The following is a 26,728-nucleotide window of genomic DNA, read 5'->3' on the forward strand; positions in this document are numbered from 1 at the left end:
ATGTCACCTTGTGTTACGCAAGTTTAGCATGTTCTGCTGCAAGAGTGTGAATGTAGATGCAAATGAGGAAAGAAACTAAAATGTGCCGATCCCTCTCCTCAGCCTAATCACTGATTTGATTTTTCTCTTGTGTTGAAATCATAAACACAGAAAGACAGAAAGATTGTCTGAAGGATTCCTTCATTTTTTGCATCCTTGTCTTCTAGATGACCCCAGAAATTAACCTGCAATTTTAAAGAATATCTCAATTCCCAAAATGAAAAGAGAGGAAGACTTGGAAGAAGAGTCGTGCACAAGGATCCAGAAGTCAGACCTTTATTGATTTGGATGAAAATGGAATGAAGCATGTTAATACAGGTGGGTTTTTCTCAGTGTGACAATATGTCTGTGGATTACAGCTGACAAAAAATGACATCAACTAGTTGGCAAAGTCCCGTTGTGGAGCTTTACACTGAGCATATTCACCGTGTTAGCTTTTTGAAACAGACATCACAAGCATGACCAAGTGACATGTTTGACTGAAACCTCACACACGAGAGACTGAGGGGCTAACAAGTTGTTACTCACAGGACAAAGTTACTGGATATTTTTATGTAAGCAGACGAGTTGGAAAAGAAATCTCTCAGCTGCCTAATCAGACAAGCTTGTCAGTGTGAGCTGATCATTCGTTAACACGTCCTTTGTGCTGTGTTTTTCTTTGATGTAGTCCAGCTCAAACTCATTTTCTGGAATTATTGTTTAACCCTCTCAGGCTCAAATGAAACTTTTTGTTGCTAATGCACAACCAAGTCCTGCAGTCGTACTTCTGAGTAAAAAAACAAACAAAAAAAAAATATGTATATGGGGTAATCAGGTTGTTAGTTTTTAACTGTTGCAAATCGGCAACGCCTGCCTTGAGAGGGTTAAGATGTAGGGCATCAATTGAAATGTCTTATAAGTAGACCTGATATTGTAAAAATACACATTCAGCGTATAATAGCCCCATAAAGTATAAAACAAATTGCATTAAATAACAACACTGTTACAGAGGGGTGGAGAGGGGTTTGGAGACTCTGTAGAATCCAGCTCGGCTTGTTGTTTTCACGTACAAAAAGAAGAAGAGCAACAGATCGTCCAAGTCTCACAGAAACCTGATCTCAACAACATGACTGACAGTACACTAAATCCACAGGTGAACATTCTCCTCGATAGCTGTGGTCCCAGATGGTATTGTAGTAACTGGTGGGTCCATAACAGCCAGGGCCACAGACAGAAACAACATTCTACTTAACTGATGTAGGGCTGAACTTCTACTTGTACCAAAATTATATTCAAATGTCTACTGACTACCTTGAATGAACATGTGACAAAGCATTTGTCTATGCATCCAATGTGTAGGTTCCTAACATACTTATCATCTTGGCAGTTCCCCTCAGCACTTCAGCCTTACTTTCCCAGTCATTTGCTAACTCTTCCCTATCACCCAGAACCTATTTCAACTTCTCCCTGCACTCGTTGCAATATTCTTCCTTCTCCAGCATCCTGTGGCTTTTTCTTCTTGATTTCCAGAGTGGAGTCAAATCCCACAGTCCCTGTAGTCTCCAATCCCTTAACCCACTGAATGCACGCTTCCAGTTTACACTCCGAATTCTGAATCTTATACCATTGTTACAAAGATGATGGTCAGTTGTCTAAAATATACTGGACATTCTCCAAAATAGATGAATCAATATGCCCTCCTATTGCAAAATGGGAGGCAGATTTATCAGTCAGCTTAGACCAAAGTTTCTGGTCTCAGATATGTTTAAAAGATTTTAAATAGATTAGAAATAACATGAAATGACATCCCAATGTCTACAATTAATACAATACAAAATACAACATAGAGTGCTCTATACAGGTTAATGAATCAAGGTTTTTACCATCTTTTGCTGGTGGCCTCTACTCTTGAGGAGTCCACTCTGCAGGTGGGGGAGATGTAGCAGAGGTGGAGGATGAACTCAGCCTCAGTGTCTATTGTCCTATGCAGTCTAGGGTATGACTGAATGTTGGGGTGGGTGTGGTTGGGCCTGGGGCCCCTGCCCTTGGTAGATTCCCCCCCCCCATCCCCAGTTGCCTCCCTCCTTCCTTGGATCCTCCATTGAGGCACAGGTGTGTTACTGAGGTGTAGGGGAGACATTCCTCCTCTGTCCCCTCCTGGCCACCTGCGCCTCAGTTTTATTCCACAACTTAGACCCTTGTATTACTTACACTCTCATTACACATACATATTGGGCCTCGGGGGTCTGGCACACTGAAGGGCGTCCAGAGGACGGTCTGTTTATTCAGCCTCACCTCTGGTGCTGGTGCCCACCTCTCATTTTTAAATATATGTAGACAATATGTGTTCTAGGGAGGGGCCGTGCTGACACCAAGTGTTGTCTGGCAGAAGGTTTTTGGCACCATGCTACTCACCTGCTTAAAATGCATTTTAGAACAGCATGCATCAACACCACATATGGATGGGCGGAGTGAGGCATGGGGTCTTAGTGTACCACGTTCATTTTTGCGTGTCTCCATGTTGGGCGAGTGCGTGAGTCTTTGTATATGTGTGCATGAGGGTGGAAACGCATGTTAGTGTCTGTGTCTCTTTCTCTTGGAACATATCAAGCCCCCCCAGGTGTGGGGGCCCGTTTCTTTTAATTTTACTTAATTTAGAGTTGTAAAAGAATAATAAAATACATTATACATTTACTTAGGCTCTATTTACATTTTATGAAACAGGTAAATGTATTACACCAAAATAAATCAGGGAGGAACAAAGTTAATTTGTAAAATAAAATTCTATGCCCAAAAAAGTAAATCACAAATTTCTACTTCTTTGTTAATAAAATGCAATATGAATAATTTCTTCAGTTCTCGCTCTGGATATAATTTTCTTTACACTGGTCCAATATTACATACAGAAGTGCATAGAGAAAATCAACAGTTACATACAAGGTACTGTCGAGAGAGGTGGGATTGAAAAGGATTGAAGTGGACCTGGCTTACCTCTCATCTGAGAGAGTGTAAAAAGACTTAACATCTAGACTTTTATCTTAAAAGTGATACAGAGCTGTATTATAAACCGACCTGACTGCAGATATGCGGAAGAAAATGGCTGGATGATATATTATTCTGTTATTTTAGATTTTAACTTTTATTGAAGCGGTTGTCATAAGTTGTCAAACGGCACAATGCACCGCACTGTTCAGTTGCAATTTATTAGGTTTTCAGATGTTAATTCATCATTTTAGTAACACATTAACATGAACGTAGTAACATGTTTTCATATCATATTTAACACCGGTTTATTTTAAAGTGTTTTTTTTTCTTCATTGATAATGCACAATGTGACATTAAAGCATCACAATTTAACATTAAAGAATATGAAGAATATGATAAATGGTTTAAACTGCCTGTTATTGGTTTTTAACATTTTCCATTAAATAAACATCCTTTTTACTTTATCTTTTTTTTAATCGATAGAAAAATCAGATGTTCTTTACAATAGCTTCTCTTAAAGTTCTGGTGATCATTTTCAGAGCCGTTCATGGTCAGATACCTCACTATATTAGTACATTTCTTCATTCATAGGTAACTGCTATGTCTCTGAGATCAGCTGATCACTTGTTGTTGGCTGTTTGTCTAAGTTACAGAGAAGAGGAGACTGTGCTTTTGGAGTTGTAGACACCCAGGACACCAGGTTTCGAAACTTGCGCCTTGAGGCGACTTTTGTTGTGATTTGGCGCTATATAAATAAAATTGAATTGAATTGAATTGGACTCACGATCTATGGAAACTGTTGAAAGCTTCTAAAAGAAGCAAGTGGAATTGTGTAGGATTGGCTTTATTTAGTTTTATGAATTTAAACTGTTTTAATTCTTGCATTTTACTTTGTATTGTAAAGCACTTTATGACTTTTGTCCTGTATAAATACAAATGTTGGTTATCAAACATTAGGTCTCTCTCTTCTAAGACCCTGTTAATAAATAACATTGATTTATTCCACCTTACAAAAAGTTTGTTACTGCAGGATGATTTTGTCAGCTTAAGTGAATCAACACGAGGAGGGGGAGTAGCAGCAATCATCAACTCCAGCTTATTAATCAACCACATAACAACAGAGTTATAATTAGGGATGGGTATTGATAAGATTTTCACGATTTCGATTCCATTTTCGATTCTGTTTAACGATTAGATTCTTTATCGATTCTCTTAGCGATTCTTTTTAAAAAAGGTCGAATAGCTTAGAACTTTGTTTTATATCTTCTCTTTGAACAAGATAGAAATTTAGGAGTAACATGGCCTTACAAACCCAACAGTGAGATCTTAAGAGATCCACAGCCTACGGCTCTTCAATGGGGTGTCACAGGGTTCCCAGGAAAAAAAATTGTAAATGTAAAATAATAAAATAAATATTCTTCTGTAGCAATAACAAAGTATAACATAAATTATTCTGTAGCAATTACACAAGAATATCCAGTAATGTCCCTGCCTACAATTAAACATATTCACTTACCAAAAATCGGGGCATCTGCTGTGGCAAATGGGTGCAAGCCTTTTACCACAAACTTAGTCACTGCTCGGTGACATTCGTCTATCCTGGCCTGAAAGGAGTAGTGATGGTAAATTTGATTCTTTTTACTGAATCGAGTTTTAATGAGTCACTCACCAAAGTGAATCGGATTTTTTGAGTCATTTGATTCACTGAGTCAGTTGTAGTGATGGTAAATTTGATTCTTTTTACTGAATCGAGTTTTAATGAGTCACTCACCAAAGTGAATCGGATTTTTTGAGTCATTTGATTCACTGAGTCAGTTGACCAGAGAGTGCAAAAAATGTACATTTTCGCTCAAACTTAATTTGTTTCTCTTTTCATGTAAATCCTGCTGCTAAGATGAATGATTCTAAAAGAAAACAACTATTTTATAGAGCAAAAAAGAGCAAAAACATTTCTAAAATTAAGCAATTTCCTATCAAAATTGCTTAATAAACATTTATTTTGTTTATTTTTATTTTATTAGTATTTTCCTTAAATGTGTCAAATATATATTTTCTCATCTAAATGTCCACTGAGCTGTGAGCCAGGGGGCGGTAATGCGCCTTAACATTGGTTGCCAACCAAGAAGAAGAAGAAGCTGTGAGCCAGGAGGGAGGGGGTGAGTGAGTCCTGAGTGATTCCTTCGCTCTATGATTCAGCACAGGAGGGAGGGGGTTAGTGAGTCCTGAGTGATTCGCTTACGCTTACGATTCAGCACAGGAGGGAGGGGGTTAGTGAGTCCTGAGTGATTCCTTACGCTTACGATTCAGCACAGGAGGGAGGGGGTTAGTGAGTCCTGAGTGATTCGTTCGCTCTATGATTCAGCACAGGAGGGAGGGGGTTAGTGAGCCCTGAGTGATTCGCTTACGCTTACGATTCAGCACAGGAGGGAGGGTGTTAGTGAGTCCTGAGTGATTCCTTACGCTTACGATTCAGCACAGGAGGGAGGGGGTTAGTGAGTCCTGAGTGATTCGTTCGCTCTATGATTCAGCACAGGAGGGAGGGGGTTAGTGAGTCCTGAGTGATTCGCTTACGCTTACGATTCAGCACAGGAGGGAGGGGGTTAGTGAGTCCTGAGTGATTCGCTTACACTTACGATTCAGCACAGGAGGGAGGGGGTGAGTAGCTCAAATGTGCTGTTAGCATGTTAGCAGAGCGATGCTACCGTGAACCGAGGAGCTATTTTCTTGATGTGAGCTTCTACTCAGGGTTTTTTCTTCCAGTTCAGAGCAGAAATTTTTTTGTTAAGATACTGGATGTTGTGTTTTTCTCCACAATTTTAATCATAAGCTAGATATATTGCTGCTAACAGCAACAGGGATGAGTCAGTGAGTCAGTTGGGCTTGTGAATCATGATTCATGAGTCAGTAAAGTGATTCTCGAGTATTGAACGATTCGTTCATGATTCGCGCATCACTAGAAAGGAGATGCTACCGGTAGACTGCAGCGAGAACTGCCAGTCTGAGCCAGCCAGACTCTGTCTGTCTCTCTCATCATGGTCACCTAAACGCACAGTAATGGCAGGTTTTGTAATAAGGCAGATCGCGCTAACATAATATGCACTGTTAGTTGATTATTTACCTGCCGCATTAACGGGAGAGGACGTGCAAACGTTACCGCACGAGTCCGGAGCGGAATTAAAAACACGACATTTAAGGTTATCACGTGTTTTGTGAGCAAATGCTTTTGCATATTTGTAGTGTTTCCTCCCTTAAATGAAATATCTACTTTGCAAGTATTGCAAGTTGCCCTGTTGTCATCCGTTCTCGTAAAGTATAATCAAACTTTTGAGCGTTTGAGCCGCCATGTTTCCTGCCAGGTAAATGACGCTCCGCAACGAGGTGACATCATTCGGGGCGACTGGAATCGATAAGGGAATCGTTTGCAAAAATGGCAAACAATTCCAAGGAATTGAAACAGTGGGAACCGGTTCTCAACAAGAACCGGTTTTCGATACCCATCCCTAGTTATAATTCACTTGAAAGCCTGAAATGAAAAAACTGTTCTGTTTGTTGTATCTGAATACTGTGGATTCTCTGTAAAAGAAAGCCTCAAATCAGAAGTACTTGACTCCCTGGTATAATTCTCAAACACGCACCTTAAAGCAAATAACTCATAAACAGGAGAGGGAATGGCGTCTCACTAATTTAGAAGATCATCATTTAGCCTGGAGAAATACTTTGTTGCTCTATTTTTTTAAAAAGCCCTCTTTTAAAGCTAGAATATGTTACTATTCATCACTGATAGAAGAAAATAAGAACAACTCTAGGTTTCTCTTCAGCACTGTAGCCAGGCTGACAAAAAGTTAGAACTCTGTTGGACCAAGAATTCCTTTAACCTTAACTATTAATGACTTCATCCATTATTTAGACTCTTTTTCTCCAATTGATCTTTTTGAGTTAACTTAAACAATTACTTCTTGTCTTTTAGACCCCATTCCTACAAGCCTCCTTTAAAAAGTCCTCCCACTGATTAATGCTTCAATCTTAAATATGATCAGCCTATCTCTATTCATGGACTATGCACCACAAGCCAAATGATCTTCTTGTGACAGTGGACTCATCTCTGTGCTTGTCCCTCTAGACCTCAGTGCAGGGTTCAACAGTGTTGACAATAATAATTTACTGTGATTCGAGCATGCTGTAAGTATTAAAGGTACTCCGCTGCAGTGGTTCGAATCATATCTATCTAATAGACTACAATTTGTTCATGGATATGGGGAGTCTTAATTACTTCCACAGAGCTAGCTTGATCTATCCATGACACCAGTAAACATGCACCAATTACTTAAAATGCAGTAATGTCCTGAAGACATAAAGACCTGGATGACCTCTAATTTTCTGCTTCTGAATCCAGATAAAACTTATGTTATTGTACTTGGGCCTAACAATCTAAGACACATGGTGTAACCAGATGGTAGTCACCACAGTAACCGAACCTTTTTCATTCAACTTGGAACTCACCAGTTTCAGAGGAAAGTTGTTTCTTAATCCACTTAACACTGTCCTATAAATCACTTAAGAATAAAAAAGGCATCAAACTCAAAAAATGACCCAGTATTATTTCTGTACATAACAGGCAACTAACAATTTTCAACTGTATGTTTGCAAAACAAATTTTGTGACATTTGGTTCCATTTCTTTAGTTGAATCTATGAAAAACGCCAAAGATCAGACAGTTTGACAGACATTAAATAGTGTTTTTGGACCAACAAGGCAATTTTGAAAGAGGTCTTAGCTGAAAACTTGACATATTTCAACATGGTGTGCAGTAAACCCTTAAAAAAAACTGCAGATGCAGTTGCTCAGGACGCTCTGTATAGTCCCTCTGTAGAACATGGTGAGAATGGATGATGGGAGATGGGCTTTTATCAGCTTCCACAGGAAGTAGAGACGCTGTTGGGCCTTCTTGGTTAAGGAGTTGGTGTTGAGGGACTAGGAGAGGTTCTCCGCCAGGTGGACACCAAAGAATATGGTGCTCTTGATGACCTCGGATCCATCGATGTTAAGAGGACAGTGATCTCTCTGTGCTCTCCTAAGGTCAACAATTATCTCTTTTGTTTTCTCCACATTCAGAGAAAGGTTGTTGACTCTACACCAGTCCGTTAGCTGTCGCACTTCCTCTCTGTATGCTGACTCGTCGCTCGTGCTGATGAGACCCATCACAGTCGTGTCATTGGCGAACTTGATGATGTGGTTCCAACTGTGCATTGCTGCACAGTGACATGTCAGCAGAGGAAACAGCAGTGGGCTGGGCACACAGCTCTGAGGGGCTCCAGTGCTCAGTGTGGTGGTGTTGGAGATGGACTGTCTGAGGTCTCTCTGTCAGAAAGTCCAGGATCCAGTTGCAGAGGGGGGTGTTCAGGCCCAACGGGCTCAGTTTTCCAGTCAGGTGCTGAGGAATGATTGTGCTGAATGCTGAACTGAAATTTATGTACAGCATCCACACATATGTGTCTTTGTTTTCCAGTTGGGTGAGGGCGAGATATAGGGTGGTGGCGATGGCATCATCTGTTGATCAGGTGGGACAATAGGTGAACTGCAGTGGGTCCAATGTGGGTGGCAGCTGGGTCCTAATGTGCCTTATGACAAGTCTCTCGAAACACTTCATCATGATGGGTGTGCGTGCAACAGGACGGTAGTTATTGAGGCAGTATACTGAGGACTTCTTTGGCACAAGAACAATGGTGGTGGCCTTGAGGCACGTTGGAATGAAAGAAGTGCTATGAGACAGGTTGAAGATGTCAGTGAGGACATCTACCAGCTGGTCTGCACATTCTCTGAGCACTCTTCCAGGGATGTTTCCAGGGACCAGCAGTCTTCCATGGGTTAACTCTTTGAAGAGTTCTTCTCACATCAGACGAGGTCAGAACCTGGTCATTGTGAGGTGGGGTGGTCTTCCTCACCATCACGCTGTTCTGAGCATCAAACCGTGCATAGAAGTTGCTCAGTGCATCTGGTAGGGAGGCGTCACTATCACAGGCAGGTGTCGTCTTCCTGTAGTTGGTGATGCCCTGGATGCCCTGCCACATGCGCCGCGTGTCAACACTGTCCTGGAAGTGGCTGTGGATTCTTCAGCCATGCGCGCATTTCGCTGCTCTGATGGCTCGAGGCAGTTTGGCCCTCACTGTTCCCCGGGCCACCTTGTCACCTGTTTTGAAGGTGGAGTCTCGAGTCTTTAACAGCACATGCACCTCTGCAGTGGTCCACATTTTCTGGTCTGGTATTATGATAGTGCTGAAGTCAGTGACATGATCAATGCACTTGCAATGTTGCTGGTCACAGATGATGTGTACTTCTCCAAGTTGGTGCAATCGCCATTTGTAGCAGCCTCCCTGAACATGTCCCAGTCAGTATGCTCAAAACAGTCCTGAAGAGCAGAGAGAGCTCCAGCAGGCCAGGTTCTCACCTGTCTCAGAACCAGTTTGCAACGTCTGACGAGCGGTCTGTATGCCGGAATTAGCATAACAGACAAGTGGCCAGAATATGCGAGATGGGGGAGGGACCTCGCTGGGTGCAGAATGAGAATGTTTGTGTAAACAAGATTGAAATACACTAATACACTAATCATGAGAGATTGTTGGATTGATTTTTACATCAGAGTGTAATGTGACCACATTTGCAGTCACATCACACTCTATGTTAGTGTTTCAAACATGAGCTTTCATTGTGCACATTTGGGCTACACATTATACATTACAGAGGGTGAGCAGTGTAATGTAGGCTCCTCTGCCACCTGATGGCAAAGCAAATTACCCAGTGCTAGTGCAAACTCTACGACACTACACAAATTTTCCATTTTCAAAGCAAAACATAAAGAAATGAGAGGTAGCTCAGGACTTTTGGACAGTACTCTATGTTAAGCCCTTAATTTGATTCTTATTTCCTAGTTTGGCCCTTTGTGAAAATGAATTTGTCACCACTGTCCTATAAATTTTTACAAATGAACTGAACTTCGTCATCTTATTGCACTTTTTCTCATTTGAATATGTTGTCTAAATGTGACAACAAATGTTGTATTTGGGAGTAATTGATATACGAATACAAAGTAAAACAGTTCACGGTGAAAACAGTTTCACAAAACCTTACCTGAGTTTCACAACTTGAAGTTAAAAAGTTATAGACCTTCTACATATTAATGTTATTCATGTTGGTGCTGTTATTCAACCCAGTGATTTCCATTTTTCTCTTTATAATGATGCCACAGTAACTTACAGGCAAGTGTAACATGCATACTTGAAAATCACTACTCGCTGCACCTGATGAAGCAGTTGAACAGGAAGACAGTACTGCGGATGACCCTTGCAGTGCGGCTCTCTTCGTGCTGTGATCGCGATAGTGTCAGCCCATCGTCCATGTGCCCCTCATGGTGCATGATTGCCTAAATAAGAAACAAAGTTTCTCCAGGTTCAGCAGATTCAGAAATGTATTAAGATTGCTCAGTAACAGAGGAAGTTGCTTTGCAGTTGATGGGTGATGCATTGATTGGATACATGAGGAATCTTCAGAATATTTATAGGAAATTTGCACAAAAACAGTTCCTATAGTGAAAAAACTAAAGTCTTTTACAGCATCCAGCAGCTTTTAGAATTAGTGACAGTTCTTTCATTTTCACTAACTATTGCCACAGAGACCTGGACTAATATGTTAAACATATAAATACTTATATATTGTTATTATGTGTTGTTAATTTTTCAAGGTTTCCCTCTGCGTTGGCATGTATGGCTGTCAGTGGAACCATGTCAACAACGTTTCTTGATGGTATGACACAAGAATCAGAATGTCTGAAGTGCAGAGGTGTCTACTCTGCACACAAAACTGCTTGTACAGCAGAGTAAATGGCTAATGGCCAAACACATACTGCAAAGGCAACCCAAGAAAGAAGAAGACAAAGATAGATATTCTTCATTGGTCAAGTCAGTCACCAAGTCAGCTTCATTTGCAGTTAGTGAAAGACCCACAAATATTTTTTTATTACAATGGTGTTAATAAATTAAGCCTGAAATTTTCACTTCAATGTTTGATTTAAAATCTAATGTGGTTGTGTACAAAAAGTAAAAACTAATAACATTTAAAAATGGTGTCATTGTCCAAATAATGCAGCAGATTCAAAGTATCTGAGGTAAATCCAACGCTATTGGGTCGATGAAAACACAGCTCATCCCCCTTTTTAATTGAAAAAACTTTTCCCCATTCTAACTTGCAAGAAGTGCATGAATTTTACATTCATCTTAATTTTACGTTAACTCTAGCATAATGAAAGTCCACAACCTCACCATGGACCATATTTACAGACACAAGTATTTATAAAGTTGTAATAGGTGAAGTTATGGTTTGGTGCGGTATGGTACCTTTCTCTGTACTCCACCCATGCGTGCACACTTGGCATCAACAGTCTGGTAAGTAAGCCACAGACAGGTGTCAACATGTTGAATGTAACACACAGAGTCACCATACTTTATGTCAGGAGTCCCCATCCCATCCACGTCCTTCCTCACACCCAGGTCCAGCTTTTCCTGAAGGAGAAACAAAGAGGAAAATTCACTTAGACAAGTGAGCCTATAAAAACACAGAGAATTTCCTTCATTCAAAACACAATGATTTCATAGATTATGGCCTTCACAGACAGCACTGCTACTGATGTCACTAACTCGATACCTTGGAAGACCTGAAGCAGAAGGCTGTAGACTTGACATCAGCTTTCTCTTTGTCCATCAGCAACAGAGACTTGTCTTCTACCATGCTCAGATACTTCCCTGTGGTCACATGTCTCAGTCTGAATGGCTGACCCCAACGGATATGACTCCCACTCCACCTGGACACATTGACAGAAATCCAAAAAAAGTCAAGGAACCTGACTGATTTAATAGTGCATGTTATGAAGAATTACACATACAGAACATCAATGGTTTCAGTGCCTTTAAACCTGCATTATACAGTATTATTTAGTCATTGAACCATAGATCGAATTACTAAATATAACATATAATGTAAACATTTCTTTTTGTACATACATATACATATGTTGAAATAAATTATTACATTTCCAACATGTCAGTGGTTAAAGTTGCCACTGTGAGTGACAAGTGTCCCCACACACCTGCTTGTCCACCACTGTGGACAGTTTCTTAGCCATCACCAGTTTGTCTGTATCTGGAAGACCCACAGGATCTGGGATGATCCCTTTTTGACCTCTGGACTTCCAGGCCACATTCAGCACAGATGTTCCTGGATACGATGCCAGCCACTTTTATGGCATTATGGCGTTCCATGTATGTCCTGCCTGCTAGCATCTTGCACCCTGCAGTCATGTGTTGGATTGTCTGAGGGGCATCTTTGCACAGCCTGCACCTGCGTATCATTTAAGTTCATATGTGTGCAAAGGCAGACCAGTGAATACTTTTGGCAAAGTCTTCCCTGCCATTCTTGAGTTCCTCATACACTACCACAGTTTCTCACTTAGCTCCCTATCATATGCTTTGTCTGGATCCACAAAGAGAAGGTGTAATTCCATCTGACCTTCTCCACACTTCTCTATCTACACTCTCAAAGCTAATATCCCGTCTGTAGTGCTCTTTCTCAGCTTGCAACTATATTGCTGCTCACCGATCGTCACCTCTCTTCTTAACCTAGTTTCAACAGCTCTTTCACATGCATTCATCTTATGGCTCACCAGTACATCCTCTCACTCTCCAAAACTGCATTTAACAGTCTGGTTAAAAAGTTTACTTCCCTCTCTCCTACACGTCTCCATGCTGCCACAGGTATGTCATCTGAATCAACTGCCCTCACTTCCTCCTTTTTAAGCCTCTGCACTTCCTGATTCACTAACTGTCCTCAATCCATCTCTCTCTCTCTTATTTTCTACATTCATCAGTTCCTTAAATGTTTTCATCTTCTCAACACAGTCTCTTCACTTGTTAACATGCTTCTATCTAACCTGCTGCACACCCTTTCCAGCTCAATCTCTCCGCCTGACGCAACTATCACAACTTTCCTTTGTCTTCCTTTATCGTGTCTTGTGACTGACACTAGTATTGGGTACTATTGGGTATTGGGTTTTGTATGTGTTTTACATGTATTTTTATTTTGCATTAACCTGTTTGTAAACATGTATGCAGAGCACATGTATGTTGTTTATACTCACACGACTCGCAGTGTCTCCAGCCTCCACAGTGACCTGGCATGACAGGACACTGCTCCGCCTTCATAATGCACTGTCCTGGAGATACGAATGACAGAATTGCAAATCTGTTTTGACAAATCTCCCAACAGTGCTGTTATATTTGCAAAGAAGATTCATAAGTATTTAACCTGATTATACAGTCTCATAATAAACCCCAGCAGTTAGTCAGGTGGGAGCACAGTCACTTTGAGCCTCGTTGTTTAACAGCTTGGCAGTCTCCTTTGGGAACTTCTTAAAACTATAATTATTAATAGTCTTATTCATCTCAGTCAAAGCTCTCTGTCAGGAAAGGGTCTTGTTACATACTGTCCCTCCAAGCAGAACCAGACAAACTGAATATTATATGTGTAATATTATTATATATGGCCCCAACTGGTGGGTGAAGAAAGCTGAAGGTAGGCAGAACAAAAAATGTTGACTGGAGAGGCGTCTTTTGAAATAAGACTTGGAAACTACGTGTGTTCTTTTAGAGCCGTCCAGTGGGATATAGCACAGCATTAGTTCAGCTTACCATCATCCCTATATAATGGCCCAGTCACGCTAGACTACTGGGAGAAAAATAGTGGCTTCCCAGCATCGATTTGGGTTTTTGTTTTTCTGTTTGTTCCAGTCATTCCAACTGCTTGCCCAGAGGTTAAGCATGCAACACCCTCAACCTCTGTGACCACTTTCACTCACAAGGTAGTTGCACTGGTGGATCTGTGGAGCTTGGATTGACTGCAATCACTTCCAGACAGGTTGGTAAAACCTTGAAAATAACTGCTGTCCATTGTATAAACACAGATTACCAACATGATGCAGTCAGTCTGAGTCTCTGCTGATGAGCACAACTCAACAACTATTTCACTATTGGTGAAGGAATTTTTTAATTTCTGCTTCCAAACTAAAGCTTTTGCCTGGACTTTGAATGTACAGTGCTGTCTGCATTTTCTTAGACTTACATGTTTCAAATAATCAAACCATTTTAATATTAGACAACGATAACTATATATTGTTTCTGTCACGGTTCTGGGTCAGTTTCAACCCAGTATTTTGAGTTCCTTATGTTTTGGTTTATTTTGCATGTTGGAGTGTTTTGGGGTTGTCTGGTGTTTTGATTATTTGTCATATATTATATTACTGTGATTCTGGTTTGGGGTTTTTGTTCGCAGGTTTTGTGTTCTCATGTTTTGTGTGAGTTTAGTTCTGTGTCCTGTCTGCGTCCTCGTGTAGTGATCTCTTGTTTCCTGTTTTATTGTGAAGGTCTGCGTCTCATGTGAGTGTGTTCAGTTTTACCTCTGTCTCGTCTTGTTGATTACTCCCAGCTGTGTCCCCACCTGTGTGTGATCTCCCTGTGTTTCTCTGTGTGTATTTAAGTCGCGTCTTCTGTCTTTGTAGTTGCTGGTCCGTCTGTGTATCCACCATGTTTCATTCGTGTGTTCCCTGCCGTCATCGTCATGTACCATCGTCTTCCTTCCTTTACGTCCAGGTTCGTGTTCTTGTTCATGCTCAGTAGTTTAGTTGTCCCAGTATAGTTTAGTTCTCCGTTTTGCCGTTTGCCTATCTATACTTCGTGTTCAATAAATCACCTTCACACCTTCACAACTGCCTGCGTTTGGATCCTCCTTTACCTTTTCCACACGGCTCTTCTCACTCGCCGTGACAGTTTCTCTTGTAAATAAATTCACTTAACTACATATGCTAATGTAATAAATGTATAAGACTATATGCTTATACAACTTTTGTTATAAAGAACTTAGATATTAATTTAGTTATTAGTCAGTTATCATAGTTATAAATAGAAAGCCCAGAGTATTTTATGAGACTGATTAAACGAATAAATTATCAAAATTTATCCCCAAATTACTTTTTAATGGATTGAGATCATATTAATTGTTTGATCTATTTCCCTCATTTTTTTATTCATAAATAATATACAGAGTCATCATATTATTTATTGGTGCAAATGAAACCTATTAATATTGGCAATGAGTCTTAATCCCTACATTCCTTATGTAATCCCTCTTCTTTAGCTTCCTTATGTTTTCTAAGTGTTGATCCTTGTAAATATAGAGTTAGAAATTTCAACTATATTGGAACAACACTGTACAGCCATTGACAGTATGCTAAATTGGGGTAATGTGTGCATTTCTCTTTTTTCTCCTCTTGATCCAGCTGTTTCTGAGAAGCTGCACTTTGGGCACCGGTTCAGCTCACTGAGCCAAGCAGGCGACCATACGCCACACGGCTGAGAGTGGGTTCGAATCCACTCTGACTCTCTCTCTTGCACAGACAGCATCATAGCATATGTCATCTCAAGGTAACTTATACAGGAAGGTTAAGACTCTGTGTGTGTGTGTGTGTGTGTGTGTGTGTAAACTGAATTATTTCAGAGCAGTAGCAGCACTAAGCATTGCACCTTACCGCCTTTGCTCGTCTCCATGCTCCCCAGAAGGAACTGTTAGGCACTCGTCCATGTGACCGTGAAGTAGGCGCAGAACATCTCCTCCAATAAGGAAACCTAAAAGAAAGCAAAGGGTGAGGATTTTTGTTTTTTTATTAAATGAATGGAGATAAAAGGGGCAGATAGGAGGGCAGATCAGAGGGTGAAACTTGATACATAATTCTCCAGAGAAATGACAAAAAAGCAGCAGTACACCTGCTATCTTGCATGCGTTGCTATTTTTGAAACTCATTTGAGTATTCGGATGAACCTGACGTGGGAAGACAGCAACTGATCTTTATATTTCTGAAACACCCCTGTTCAGATATATAAAGATCAGTAGAAATACTTGTCCAAATGAAAAACAGCTATGTTTCAAACAATGGCACTCAAAACATCAGCGTCGGTGAAAAAGTGAGTCATGAACTATTTCTGGACGTCCCACAAAAATGAGAATTTGCTTACAGATACAAAATTGTTAAAAGCTCCACAGCATTTTGTATAGAGGTGTTATACTGTACAAAGATGACTGACTTTACTGCACCCTACTTGGTAAAATCTAGACAGAGAGAATTATTAAGAAAGGTTTTCAGTCTGTTTGTGGATCTACACAGTAATAGATGTAATAGAGGTCAGCAAGCACCTCGTTCCAAAGAACAGGACCACAATAACAGAAAGCACTCTCAGCAGACTGAGATCTGATTCTGGGAACAGTTAAAAGATCTGAACCTGATGACCTGAGAGGTCTGACTGGGCTGTAGACAGTGAGCAAATCAGAGATGTACTGGGGCGGGGGGACTAATAGAACTAATAGAAGAATTTTAAAGGTAATTCTATATTGCCCTGGAGCCAAATGAATAGAACAGAATGAGCTGAAGACGTCCTACTAATGATTTGGGGAGTGCTGCAAACAGAGCATTGTAATAAGCTATTCTAATAATCTCACCAGTAGCTGCCTCGTCCTGAGCCTGGTTCTTCCTGTTAAAAGGGAGTTTTTCATTCAGACTGTCACCAAGTGCTTGCTCACAGGGGGTCATCTGCTCGTTGGGGCTTTCTCTGTAATATTGTAAGTTCTTTACCTCAAAATATAAAACTCCTTGAGGCAGCTGGTGTTATGATTTGGTGCTTTATAAATAAAGCTCAATTGAATTGAACTAGAACTAATCTACTCAATATGAACAGGATCCACTTTCTCAGTGTCATTTTGAAGATAACAACCCATGTTCCTCTCTGGAGCATCCATTGGAGTGTGAATGTCAGACAGCAGAAAGAAAAAGTGCTTGTTTTAGGCATGTTGTATAAATAACTATGAGTATGTAAATTAGAAAAGCGTTATAGAAGAACCAGTCCATTTATGAATAAACCAAGGACTGACCCTGGAGAAACTCTGATTGAATTTTCAGTTTTTACCCTTTGATTTTGATGGGAGCCAATCAAGAACCTGACCTGTTAAACCAACAGTGTCACAAAGCCTTTGAATTAGGTTGTCATGGTCAACAGTGTTGAAAGCAGCAGAGACATCAGGAAGAACTGAAACTCTCTGTGAATCACTGTTGATCCTCCTGTTCATCAGTAATAACTGTTTAGTAAGAGCTGTTTCTGTGTTATGATGAGCTCTGAATCATGACTGCTACTTATCATTAAGACTGTGAGTTGAAACGATTTTCCAAATACTTTGCTGAGGAGTAAAAAGATTAGACATAGGTCTGTAATTATTAATTACCAATAGATTAAAGTACCAATAGATTACAGTACATATAAGTGACACAGGGAACCTGCCAGACTGTAGAGAGCTGTTGATAATATTTACTAAATGGTTTATAAAAAGTGAGATGCAGATCTGAACAGTTTGGTGGGGACGGGGTAAAGTAAAGAAGGTTTGCTGAAGATTTGCCAAATAGAAGGCCATGTTTTAAACTGCAGGGCGTGACACGGATCGACAGGGTTTAATGTGAACAACATCACAGGATCTTTGAGGTCTGCTGGCTTCCTGTTGGTGACTGATCCATTGTTATTGCTTTAACATGAGCAGAGATAGTAATATACTGATGTATTAGTAACTGTAGATGTTGAGGAGTTATGTGATCATGAGGTCCCAATATGGGAATTATAGGAATAATGTTTTTATCCAGGTTGTAAGCTAGGGATAGGAATACTGATAAGAATTTAGCAATTCCATTAGTAGTGCAGTACGCTATTTTCCTCCTCGCCACACAAACTGGAATCAGGTTCTTTACAAGAACCAGTTCTCAGCTCCACATGATAAGCAGCTGGAATAAGTGCGGGTCGATTAGGACTGGCATAAGGACCCAGATGATAGTAGCTGGACTGCTCAGACTGAATAGGTGGTAAAGAACTGATTTAACCTGCTGAAATGGGAATACAGAGTGGACAATAGGAGATGTTTGAGAACAGACGTTTTAGTTTAAGTTCGTTTGAATGCTTGTGTCTGAATAGCTAAATGAGTTCTCAGAACAGACTGATATTGTCAGTGAAGGAGATGTTGTGTGCAGTGCAGACTGATGAGAGCCATGTCTCCAGTGACCCAGCTGTCACCCTCTATGACAGCTCTCCGAGCCTGGGCCACGAGTCCTCATCGTGCATGGTTGTCACCATGGCTACCTCCAGATGTGTGTTTGCTGAGGTTCTGAGCCATGGAAATGTGGTGTTGTTGGGATTGCAGGAGGTGTCAGCAGCCAGGGAGTCCACCAGCAGTTCACTCTCCTGGATTTGTTGGAGGGTGGAAATTTGACTTTCCAGTTGGGCTGTTTTCTGGCTGAGCTGAAGAGTAGCCAGAAGGCTGGTAGCAGATCTCTGAGGTGGAATCCGTCTGTAGCTATTTACCATTGGGTGCCATAGGGTGGCCAAAGGGGGGATCCACAGAGTAGAAGACTACACACTGACAATAAACTGAAATGGGTTGAAAACACCGCTGCACTCTACTGTTTTAATATCTGTTGGATGGACAATGTTCAGGATTGTCTACGAGTCTGTTGTGGCCAGTGCCATCCTCTGTGCTGCTGTATGCTGGAGAAGCAGGTTGGGGGTTGTGGATGCCAACAGACTCAATAAACTGATCCCCAAACCAAGTAACATTGTGGGGATGGAGCTGGACTCTCTTAAGGTGGTGTTGGAGAGTCCAAGATAAGGACAATACCTCCCACCGACTCCATGACGTGCTGGCCAGTCGCAGGAGCATGCTCAGTGAGAGACTGAGATGACCAAAATGCACCACTGAACAAGACAGGAAGTCATTCCTGTACAACTCATCCATCTAAAGCACAAGTACACATTGCAATAGTTGCACATCCTTACTAAGTGCACATCCTCTACAGAGACAGTAACAGTACAGTATGATAAAAAGCGCACCTCTATGTCGACCATTTATATTTAATTAGTGTAATATAGAGGGATATTTATAATGAGAGCTATTTGTATCTATTAGAGTCATGTTGTTATCATTTCCAACTTGTAATATATTGTTTTATTTAATTTAGTTAGTTACTGTTCTTACTGTCTGGGAGTAACTGTGACTACATAATTGGACAGCGGTCATCCAGGTAGTATATCGCAGCTCTATGGTGGAAATAAAGCATTTTGACTCTTGCTATTGACGTCTGTTTAAGAATGGAAGTAAAAACTTCTTAAGTTGTTGAAAAGATGACAATATTTATTTTCAGTGCAGCTAAACTTTAATAAACTGCCTTCTACAGAAAAACCTGATAAGTCCAACTATGACAGGCTCGTATATAAGCCGACTGTTACAACACATGAACTGTGCATGGATGGGGTTTATGCTATATACTTGTCCCTTTTTTGAGAATACAGATTATTTAAGGGTCAGATTATTGTTCAATTTATTTTTGGTTGTTGTAAAAATATTTTATATTTTATATTCTTGGTGTTTATTTACTTTATTATTGCCCAGAATAAACACGTATATTTGTGAACAAAGGTAAAACTGCAAAAAAGGAAGAAAAAAGAAGAGAGAGAGAAAGAGATAAGGATACCTTGTGCTACTTCACTCCCAGAACAGATGGGAGCCACACTCCACAGTGTCTGCTGGAAGGCTGCATCGACATGGAGACTGCCATTACCATAGGACAGGTGCTACAGGAAACAGACGTGAGTCATGTTTGAACTATTTACTGACGCACCACACTGAAATATATACAGAAAGTGTTTCCAAATCAGAAACACCATTTAGTATCAATAGACCTCTCTGCATTGAATCATATCTGTTATTAACCTCTGTCTCTCTTCCACAGCATGTCTTTTATCCTGTCTTCCTTCTCTCACCCCAACCGGTCGCAGCAGATGGCCCCGCCCCTCCCTGAGCCTGGTTCTGCCGGAGGTTTCTTCCTGTTAAAAGGGAGTTTTTCCTTCCCACTGTCGCCAAAGTGCTTGCTCATAGGGGGTCATATGATTGTTGGGTTTTTCTCTGTATCTATGAAGTGCCTTGAGGCGACTTTTGTTGTGATTTGGCGCTATATAAATAAAATTGAATTGAATTGAATAGACAGTAGGAAAAGCAAATGAGTCCTGATGCATGAGATTATGTGATTATTCAGATACTTTCACAGTACAGGATTAGAGGTACAGTTTTATATTCTATAAAGTAAGTGTTTTAAATCTATAGAGAGGGAAAAGGAAAGCAAAGCCAATGGAGAGCAAGATGCTGCAGAATGATTTCGGGAAATTAGGGCCACACAGGCATAGAGACTCTTCAGCCTTCATCTGGCACCCACGGGTCCCAAAGGAAACATTTATTTCCCAACTGTGTTGAGATTTTGTGACATGATCACATTATTTGTGCAGATTTCTCAGTTGTCACATCATATTACAATCCAATCCATAACTTTAATAATAAATGATGAATATAACAAATACTATACATTTAATAAAATATAATAAATAATTATAATATAACTAAACAAGTAGTTTTGTTGCCTAAACCTCAAAAAAGACCCAATAAAATAGTGAATAAAATTGGAAAGTATTTGCAGTCTCTTGTGATTGTATGCCAACGCCACACAACCTTATACTCTTTTTAAAACTAGTGTTATAAACACCAGTTACATCTTTACAATAACTGTGCAGATAACGGTCTGTAAACCAGTTATTAACCAGAGTATAAACACTGTTATCTTATTGTTTTTCTACAGTGAATGTATTTATAAAGGTGCTACTGACATGAAATTATCACCAGATGTTGGCAACAACCCATCCAATACAAAGATGCAAAGAAGATGTCCATGAATTAAATTTTGTGTAATAACAAGAAATGAAGAAATGGAGGTGCAAAAAGGCATGGAAACTCTGACACCTGCTGAAATCTATCAGTAATTAAACAGCAATCCTGCCCCTTGGTGCAAATTAACATCAGCTGGTTCCAGCTGATGGCCTATAAAGAGGTGTCTCATTACCAAGGTGTGATCGTGGCTCAAGAGTTGGCAGTTCGTCTTATAATCCGGAAGGTTGCCGGTTCGAGCCCTGGCCACGACAGTCTCTGTCGTTGTGTCCTTGGGCAAGACACTTCACCCGTTGCCTCCTGGTGGTGGTCAGAGGGCCCGTGGCGCCAGTGTCCGGCAGCCTCGCCTCAGTCAGTGCGCCCCAGGGCGGCTGTGGCTACAATGTAGCTGCCATCACCAGTGTGTCAATGTGTGTGTGTGAATGGGTGGATGACTGGATGTAGTGTAAAGGGCTTTGGGGTCCATAGGGACTAAAAAAGTGCTATACAAATACAGGTGTCATACATGAAACATCTCATGATGGGTAAAACCAGTGAGCTCTCTCAAGAAGGTACTGGTTACAGAAGAATTTCTAAACTGCTGAAGGTTTCAGTCACCACTGTTGGGGACATCATGGTATGGGGCAGTTCTTCCTCATATGGCACTAGCATGCCTCATATAACTGAAGGAGACATTCTTGATTAAAAAAAGAAAATCTGCTGCCATCTACCAGGATGATGAACATTAAATAAGGATATTTCACACAGGACAATGAGACGATGATGCTGCTAGAATCCAATCACCTGACCTGAATCCAGCTGAAAATCTACGGAAAGAACTAAAGACTGTGTCAATTTTTATTATTACGCAAAACTTAATTTATTGACATCTATGGTTTGATTTCTCTTGGCATGTACAGATTGGATAGGATGTGACTGACTTCTGCTGAGAATTTCTGTCAACAGCACTTTTAGAAATATATTTTTTTAGAAAATAGGTGACGTCTTCAATATTTATTTTGCCTGCTGTAAATATAATTTGTAAATCCTACTAGTACTAGGACACGTCTTGCCACATGAAGAAAGAAAGCAAGCAACATCAAGATCTGAGTTCGTCTTTGCTGGCATGTTCCCACACACAGCTGCTACTGACCAGATATCTTTCAGAGGAGACGCTGACCAGGATGAGATCATCTCCCACTCTAACCTTTTCTCCCTCTGAGCGCTGCTTTGATGCTGGATGGATGGTCCACCAGCATGCCTCGCCTACACACACACACACACACACACATCATCATCATCATCATCAGTATTACAGGAGATAAAGCAGCGATGTGTCCATGAAAAACAAACTTGTGTCCATTTCCTTGCTGGGTGTGCACCACTTTGGTTCAACCCTGAAACTGTGTTGTAATTTCCATCACTTTTAAAAAGAGAGATCAACAATAAGGCAGACAGTAGACCTCGGTGTGGTGCATTATGTTTCTCCACAGTAGCTTTCATTTATCAACAGTCAGACTCTATAGTAACACCGAGTTTCATTCCAGTAATGATGTCAAGAAAATAAAAGCAAACAGCAGCGTGACACACAAAACAGACGTTTTGCTGAACTTGTTCTCGCTAATACAGCTATTCACCCGGGGGGAGGGTGTGGGGGGGTGTATATGACATATAACATATAACAACTTTATTGTGTTGAAGCTAGTTGATGTTTACACTCTGTGTAACACTCCTTTATCCAAAATTCCCAACTGGTGAATTTTTGAAGAAAGTCAACTTTTTGGATTATATGCAATCGTGTGAGCAGTCAAATATTTTCACTTGGGCCACGCTGGATATTTTACAGTGTTACACAACAAGGACTATCTGAAGTGTTTTTATTTATTATTGTTTTCCATTGTTTTAGCTTTTAAATGAGACACGCTCATTTCTGCTGCTGTCACAGCTTTGCCTTAAGTTTGAAATAGTTCAAAGTTAGGAACCAGTTTAGCGGTGGTGCAGATTTTTGTACATAACATAAATACCTGTGGTATCCTCCTGCAGCCCCACGTCAAAAGCCAGTTTGTCTGTGGATGAACGCGAGGTGGACAGGCAGCACAGGTACTAAACAGAGAAACACAAATAAATAAAATGATTTTATCAATCAAATTATCAAGAAATGACAGTACATTCACTGAACCTCTAGAACTGTGCGTGAACATTTAAACATTGTGCCTTAGCAGAGAGATGAATGAAAGGCTTTTCTTTTTCTTATTCCCAACAATGTTACGACATTCATGATAAAAGGATCTTTTTGCAGTATGTTTTTGGATGTAGTCTGTGTCACTGACCATTCCACTGTAAGAGTGTCGCAGGAGCACAGCATGTCCATACAGTAGAGTCCTATGACCTCCTCCCTGGGCCATCTGAGAGAATTATTGAAAGACAACAACACAGAACGTTAAAAAGACAAACAGCATCAAAGCACACATGTCAATAAACAGGAGAGCTAAAGCTGCCAATACAATAGACACAGGCAGAAATAAAATTTTGGCTTTATATAAAGCAAACAAGATGTTTCATCATAGCAGCTTAGAGGTACCCTTTGTAGAAGTGTAATCATTGCTACGTCACGGCCATCTTTCCATCCTTAGCAGATGGCGTAATTACAATATTCTATTGATTTCAAATGAAACAATGACTTGGGCACTGAGCCGATGGACTCACTGCTAACACCTGCTTCACATTCAGAGTGACTTCTCTGGTCTAACAGTTATATTGCTGCTTAGAATATGACATGTGGGGGGTTTTGCCCGACACTTGAGCAGGCAACCACATCCCACATGGGGATGCAACCCTCCACTAGCCAATAAATGCAAAAATTATCAAATTATTTTGAAAAAGAAATTCTTCTTATAACAAAAACGTTTCATTATATTTTGTTCACTGCTATTGTTCTCAATTTGTTTGTGATTTGTGATGGATATATCAAAAAGCCACAGCAATAAAACTATATGCCTGATATTGTGAAGTCCACAAAAGTAGCTCAGACTACTCAGGGACTGAGAGCTGTTGGATTTTGACCAGGCACCCTCAGTACAGGAAGGACTGGAGCCGGCTCTCTGTTTACAAAGTCCAAGTCTTTGACCCTATGAGTATTATCCAGTAGGCAAATAGAGCTTGGATGGAGCCGGGGAGGAGACCCGCCAAGCTCTAACTGCTTCCTACGGATGTAAACCTTGCTTCATCTGAAACCGTGCTTGCCAGGATGGGCCTCCGATCAAGCCCTCCCCTCAGTCACACCCATTATCAGCAGCTCACCTCTAAATCTGTGCACTTGGTAACTAACTGGGTATCATTAGTGACGACCATCATTCAAAAGGTAGGCCACTACCCTTTGAATGATGTAATAATAATAATAATACAGGTTATCATGTACACTTGTATTCCATGTAGATATACTCCAAAAACTTGGAAGATTTAATGCAACGTGGCAAAAGTGACCAGAGAAAAAGACATAAAATATAAGATCAATTTGTGGTTCCACAGTGTTCGGGTGGTGGTTGCTCCTCTTGCACTTCTTGCTGTACTCCAGAGCTGGATCTTCAGACGGTGTTTACACCTCATCGCAAAGAAAATTTGCTGCTTCTCTCTCTGTGACGTTTCACACACATGAAAAATCAAAATGTAAAAAATCAAAACCGCTCCATCACAATGGTTATGTGTTATTCTTTTCTATATTGTACTTTAACGTGATCTATTTATTTCAACAAGATTTCTCATTACTTCTTCTCATCTTTCACATATGAATATCATGACTCTTTATCACTATCAATCATAACATAATCACTATAGTAAAAACTTTTTTTACTAAATCATAGATCAGACACTAAATATTTGCTTAGTCATCCTGACCAAGCACTAAAGGATTTCCTCTCTCATCTGGGTGGATTCTTTAATGGCTCAAACAGTCCCAGCACAGAAGTCAAATATACACACCAAATCACAGTAAAAGGTCAGGATTCAGGTATTCGAACTATTTCATTCTCATTCTCTTTTAACTTTATTGATTACATTTTGATTAGATCTATTTTTGATTATATTCTGATTAAATATAGGCATAATCAACTATTAGTATTCTATGTATTTTAATTAAAAGGACATATATGTTCATGCGGGACTGAGCTAGTGATTGAAGATACATAGCCTAAAATGAATGAAACATGAAGTATAATGATGTATAATGAAGGATACTCATTATGAATGTTTAAATGTGTTGGAATTATTGACGAGTCAAGTTAAAATACCAACACAGAAAAGAAGAAATGTTATTAGTGATTTAAAGGTCAGAGAGAGAGGGGGGTGGTTTAATCAGGTGATTAAATGTGACAGGACGTCACAATAGGTGTGAGGCCAGATAGCATCTCTAAAGATGTCATCACTACCTGGTTTTGTATTTTATTTTTGCTTCTTCTCTGCTCATTTTTGTTGTGCTAGATTATAATTTGTAGAGGATTTGGATTTCCACTGTTTTTCTGCTGGATTAGAACTTTGGGAACATTTGGATTTCGCTGTATTCCCGGGTGATTGGATTTCCAAAGGATGCTGCCTTCCTGTTGGACTAATATTATCAACACAGAGCAAAGAGATAAATGCATCTTCAGACCTGGATGTGCCCATTTTCTTCTTAAGCTTTCTGCTCTCAAAGATCAGAACAGAATCAGCATTAGGTTGGAGTCTGTTAATTAGATAAGTATAATTCAAGTGATTTAAATATTGTTTTGTTTTTATTTATATTATTTGAGCCTGCTTTTGCTTTAATCCTGCTAAATTACTTTATTAAAATATCTTAAATGACATTTTTTTTTTATTGTGGACATTCAATTTTTCACCCTTTGTGAAACAGTATAGGTCAAAATCTATATCAGTATAAGCAGCTCTTACAGGTTACTCTGGCCTCTAACAGTAACACACCCCTGGGACCCTGGGAGAGTGTCACTTTAACACTCAGCTCTCTCTTCATCAGGATGGACCGTAGCAACGAGCCAGACACCCCATACTCCCAACGCACCTCCTACGGGAGACCCCTAGGGACACGGTCAAATGCCTTGTCCATGTCCACAAAACACATGTAGAGTGGTTGGGCAAACTCCCATGCACCCTCCAGTATCCTAAAGAGAGTAGAGAGCTGGTCCAGTGTTCTGCGACCAGCACGAAAACCACTTTGTTCCTCCTGTAGCCAAGGTTCAACTAACAGACGAACTCTCCTTTCCAGCATGCTGGCATTGACTTTACTGGGGAGGCTGAGGAGTGTGATCCCCTTATAGTTGGAGCACTCCCCCTGGTCCCCCTTCTGAAAGATGGGAACCACCACCGCCCCTCATCTCTTCTTTTCTCTCTTTTTTTTTGAGGAGGCAGACATTGTCTCCAGACTGATGTGATCTAGAATTAAATTTCTATATTGATTAATGCATAAGCTGTTTTTTGACTTCCAGTTCATGAGAAAAGTTTTCTTAGCAATCCATAAGGAACATATATGATGTATTTACTTATCTAGTTCACTTTTTTTCACCTAAGATGGACAGCTTGGGTGAGGTTGGGATCCAGCAACTAAACCACGTCGTCACATATCCAGAGCCTTTTGACAGGTGTGCAGGACCATATAGCATGCATATAGTTCTCAGCAGAGTTGTCTTTGCAATGGGCACATTTGTTTGAGTATGTAAGGCCCATTTGGAACAACCTTTGTCCTCTATAGTGTGCTCTGTAGAGAATTTTGTATTGTACAAGTTGTAAGTTGGGCTTTTCTGAAGGTGTTTAAGCGTATCGTGTCCAGAATGTTTTATCTGGATTTATGGAAAGATCTTGCTCC

The 26,728-nt window shown here is 40.3% G+C and overlaps 1 protein-coding gene across 7 annotated transcripts in view; it reads right to left on the reverse strand.

Annotated features, from left to right (window-relative positions):
- ryr2a (ryanodine receptor 2a (cardiac)) overlaps nucleotides 1–26,728 on the reverse strand; it is a 263,162-nt gene that overhangs the window by 165,922 nt on the left and 70,512 nt on the right. For all 7 annotated transcript variants that reach the window (XM_084938488.1, XM_084938482.1, XM_084938484.1 and 4 more), the window contains exons 4-12: nucleotides 23,208–23,282; nucleotides 22,902–22,980; nucleotides 22,031–22,143; nucleotides 19,658–19,757; nucleotides 15,629–15,725; nucleotides 13,187–13,261; nucleotides 11,698–11,854; nucleotides 11,391–11,555; nucleotides 10,299–10,420 (exon numbers count right to left, since the gene is read on the reverse strand). In XM_084938488.1, the coding sequence (XP_084794614.1) occupies nucleotides 10,299–10,420; nucleotides 11,391–11,555; nucleotides 11,698–11,854; nucleotides 13,187–13,261; nucleotides 15,629–15,725; nucleotides 19,658–19,757; nucleotides 22,031–22,143; nucleotides 22,902–22,980; nucleotides 23,208–23,282 (983 nt within the window). The remainder of the gene's footprint in view (nucleotides 1–10,298; nucleotides 10,421–11,390; nucleotides 11,556–11,697; nucleotides 11,855–13,186; nucleotides 13,262–15,628; nucleotides 15,726–19,657; nucleotides 19,758–22,030; nucleotides 22,144–22,901; nucleotides 22,981–23,207; nucleotides 23,283–26,728) is intronic.

This window comes from Perissodus microlepis, chromosome 8 (assembly GCF_051167445.1).
Source record: "Perissodus microlepis isolate ML-2025 ecotype Zambia chromosome 8, ASM5116744v1, whole genome shotgun sequence".
Classification (NCBI taxonomy): domain Eukaryota; kingdom Metazoa; phylum Chordata; class Actinopteri; order Cichliformes; family Cichlidae; genus Perissodus; species Perissodus microlepis.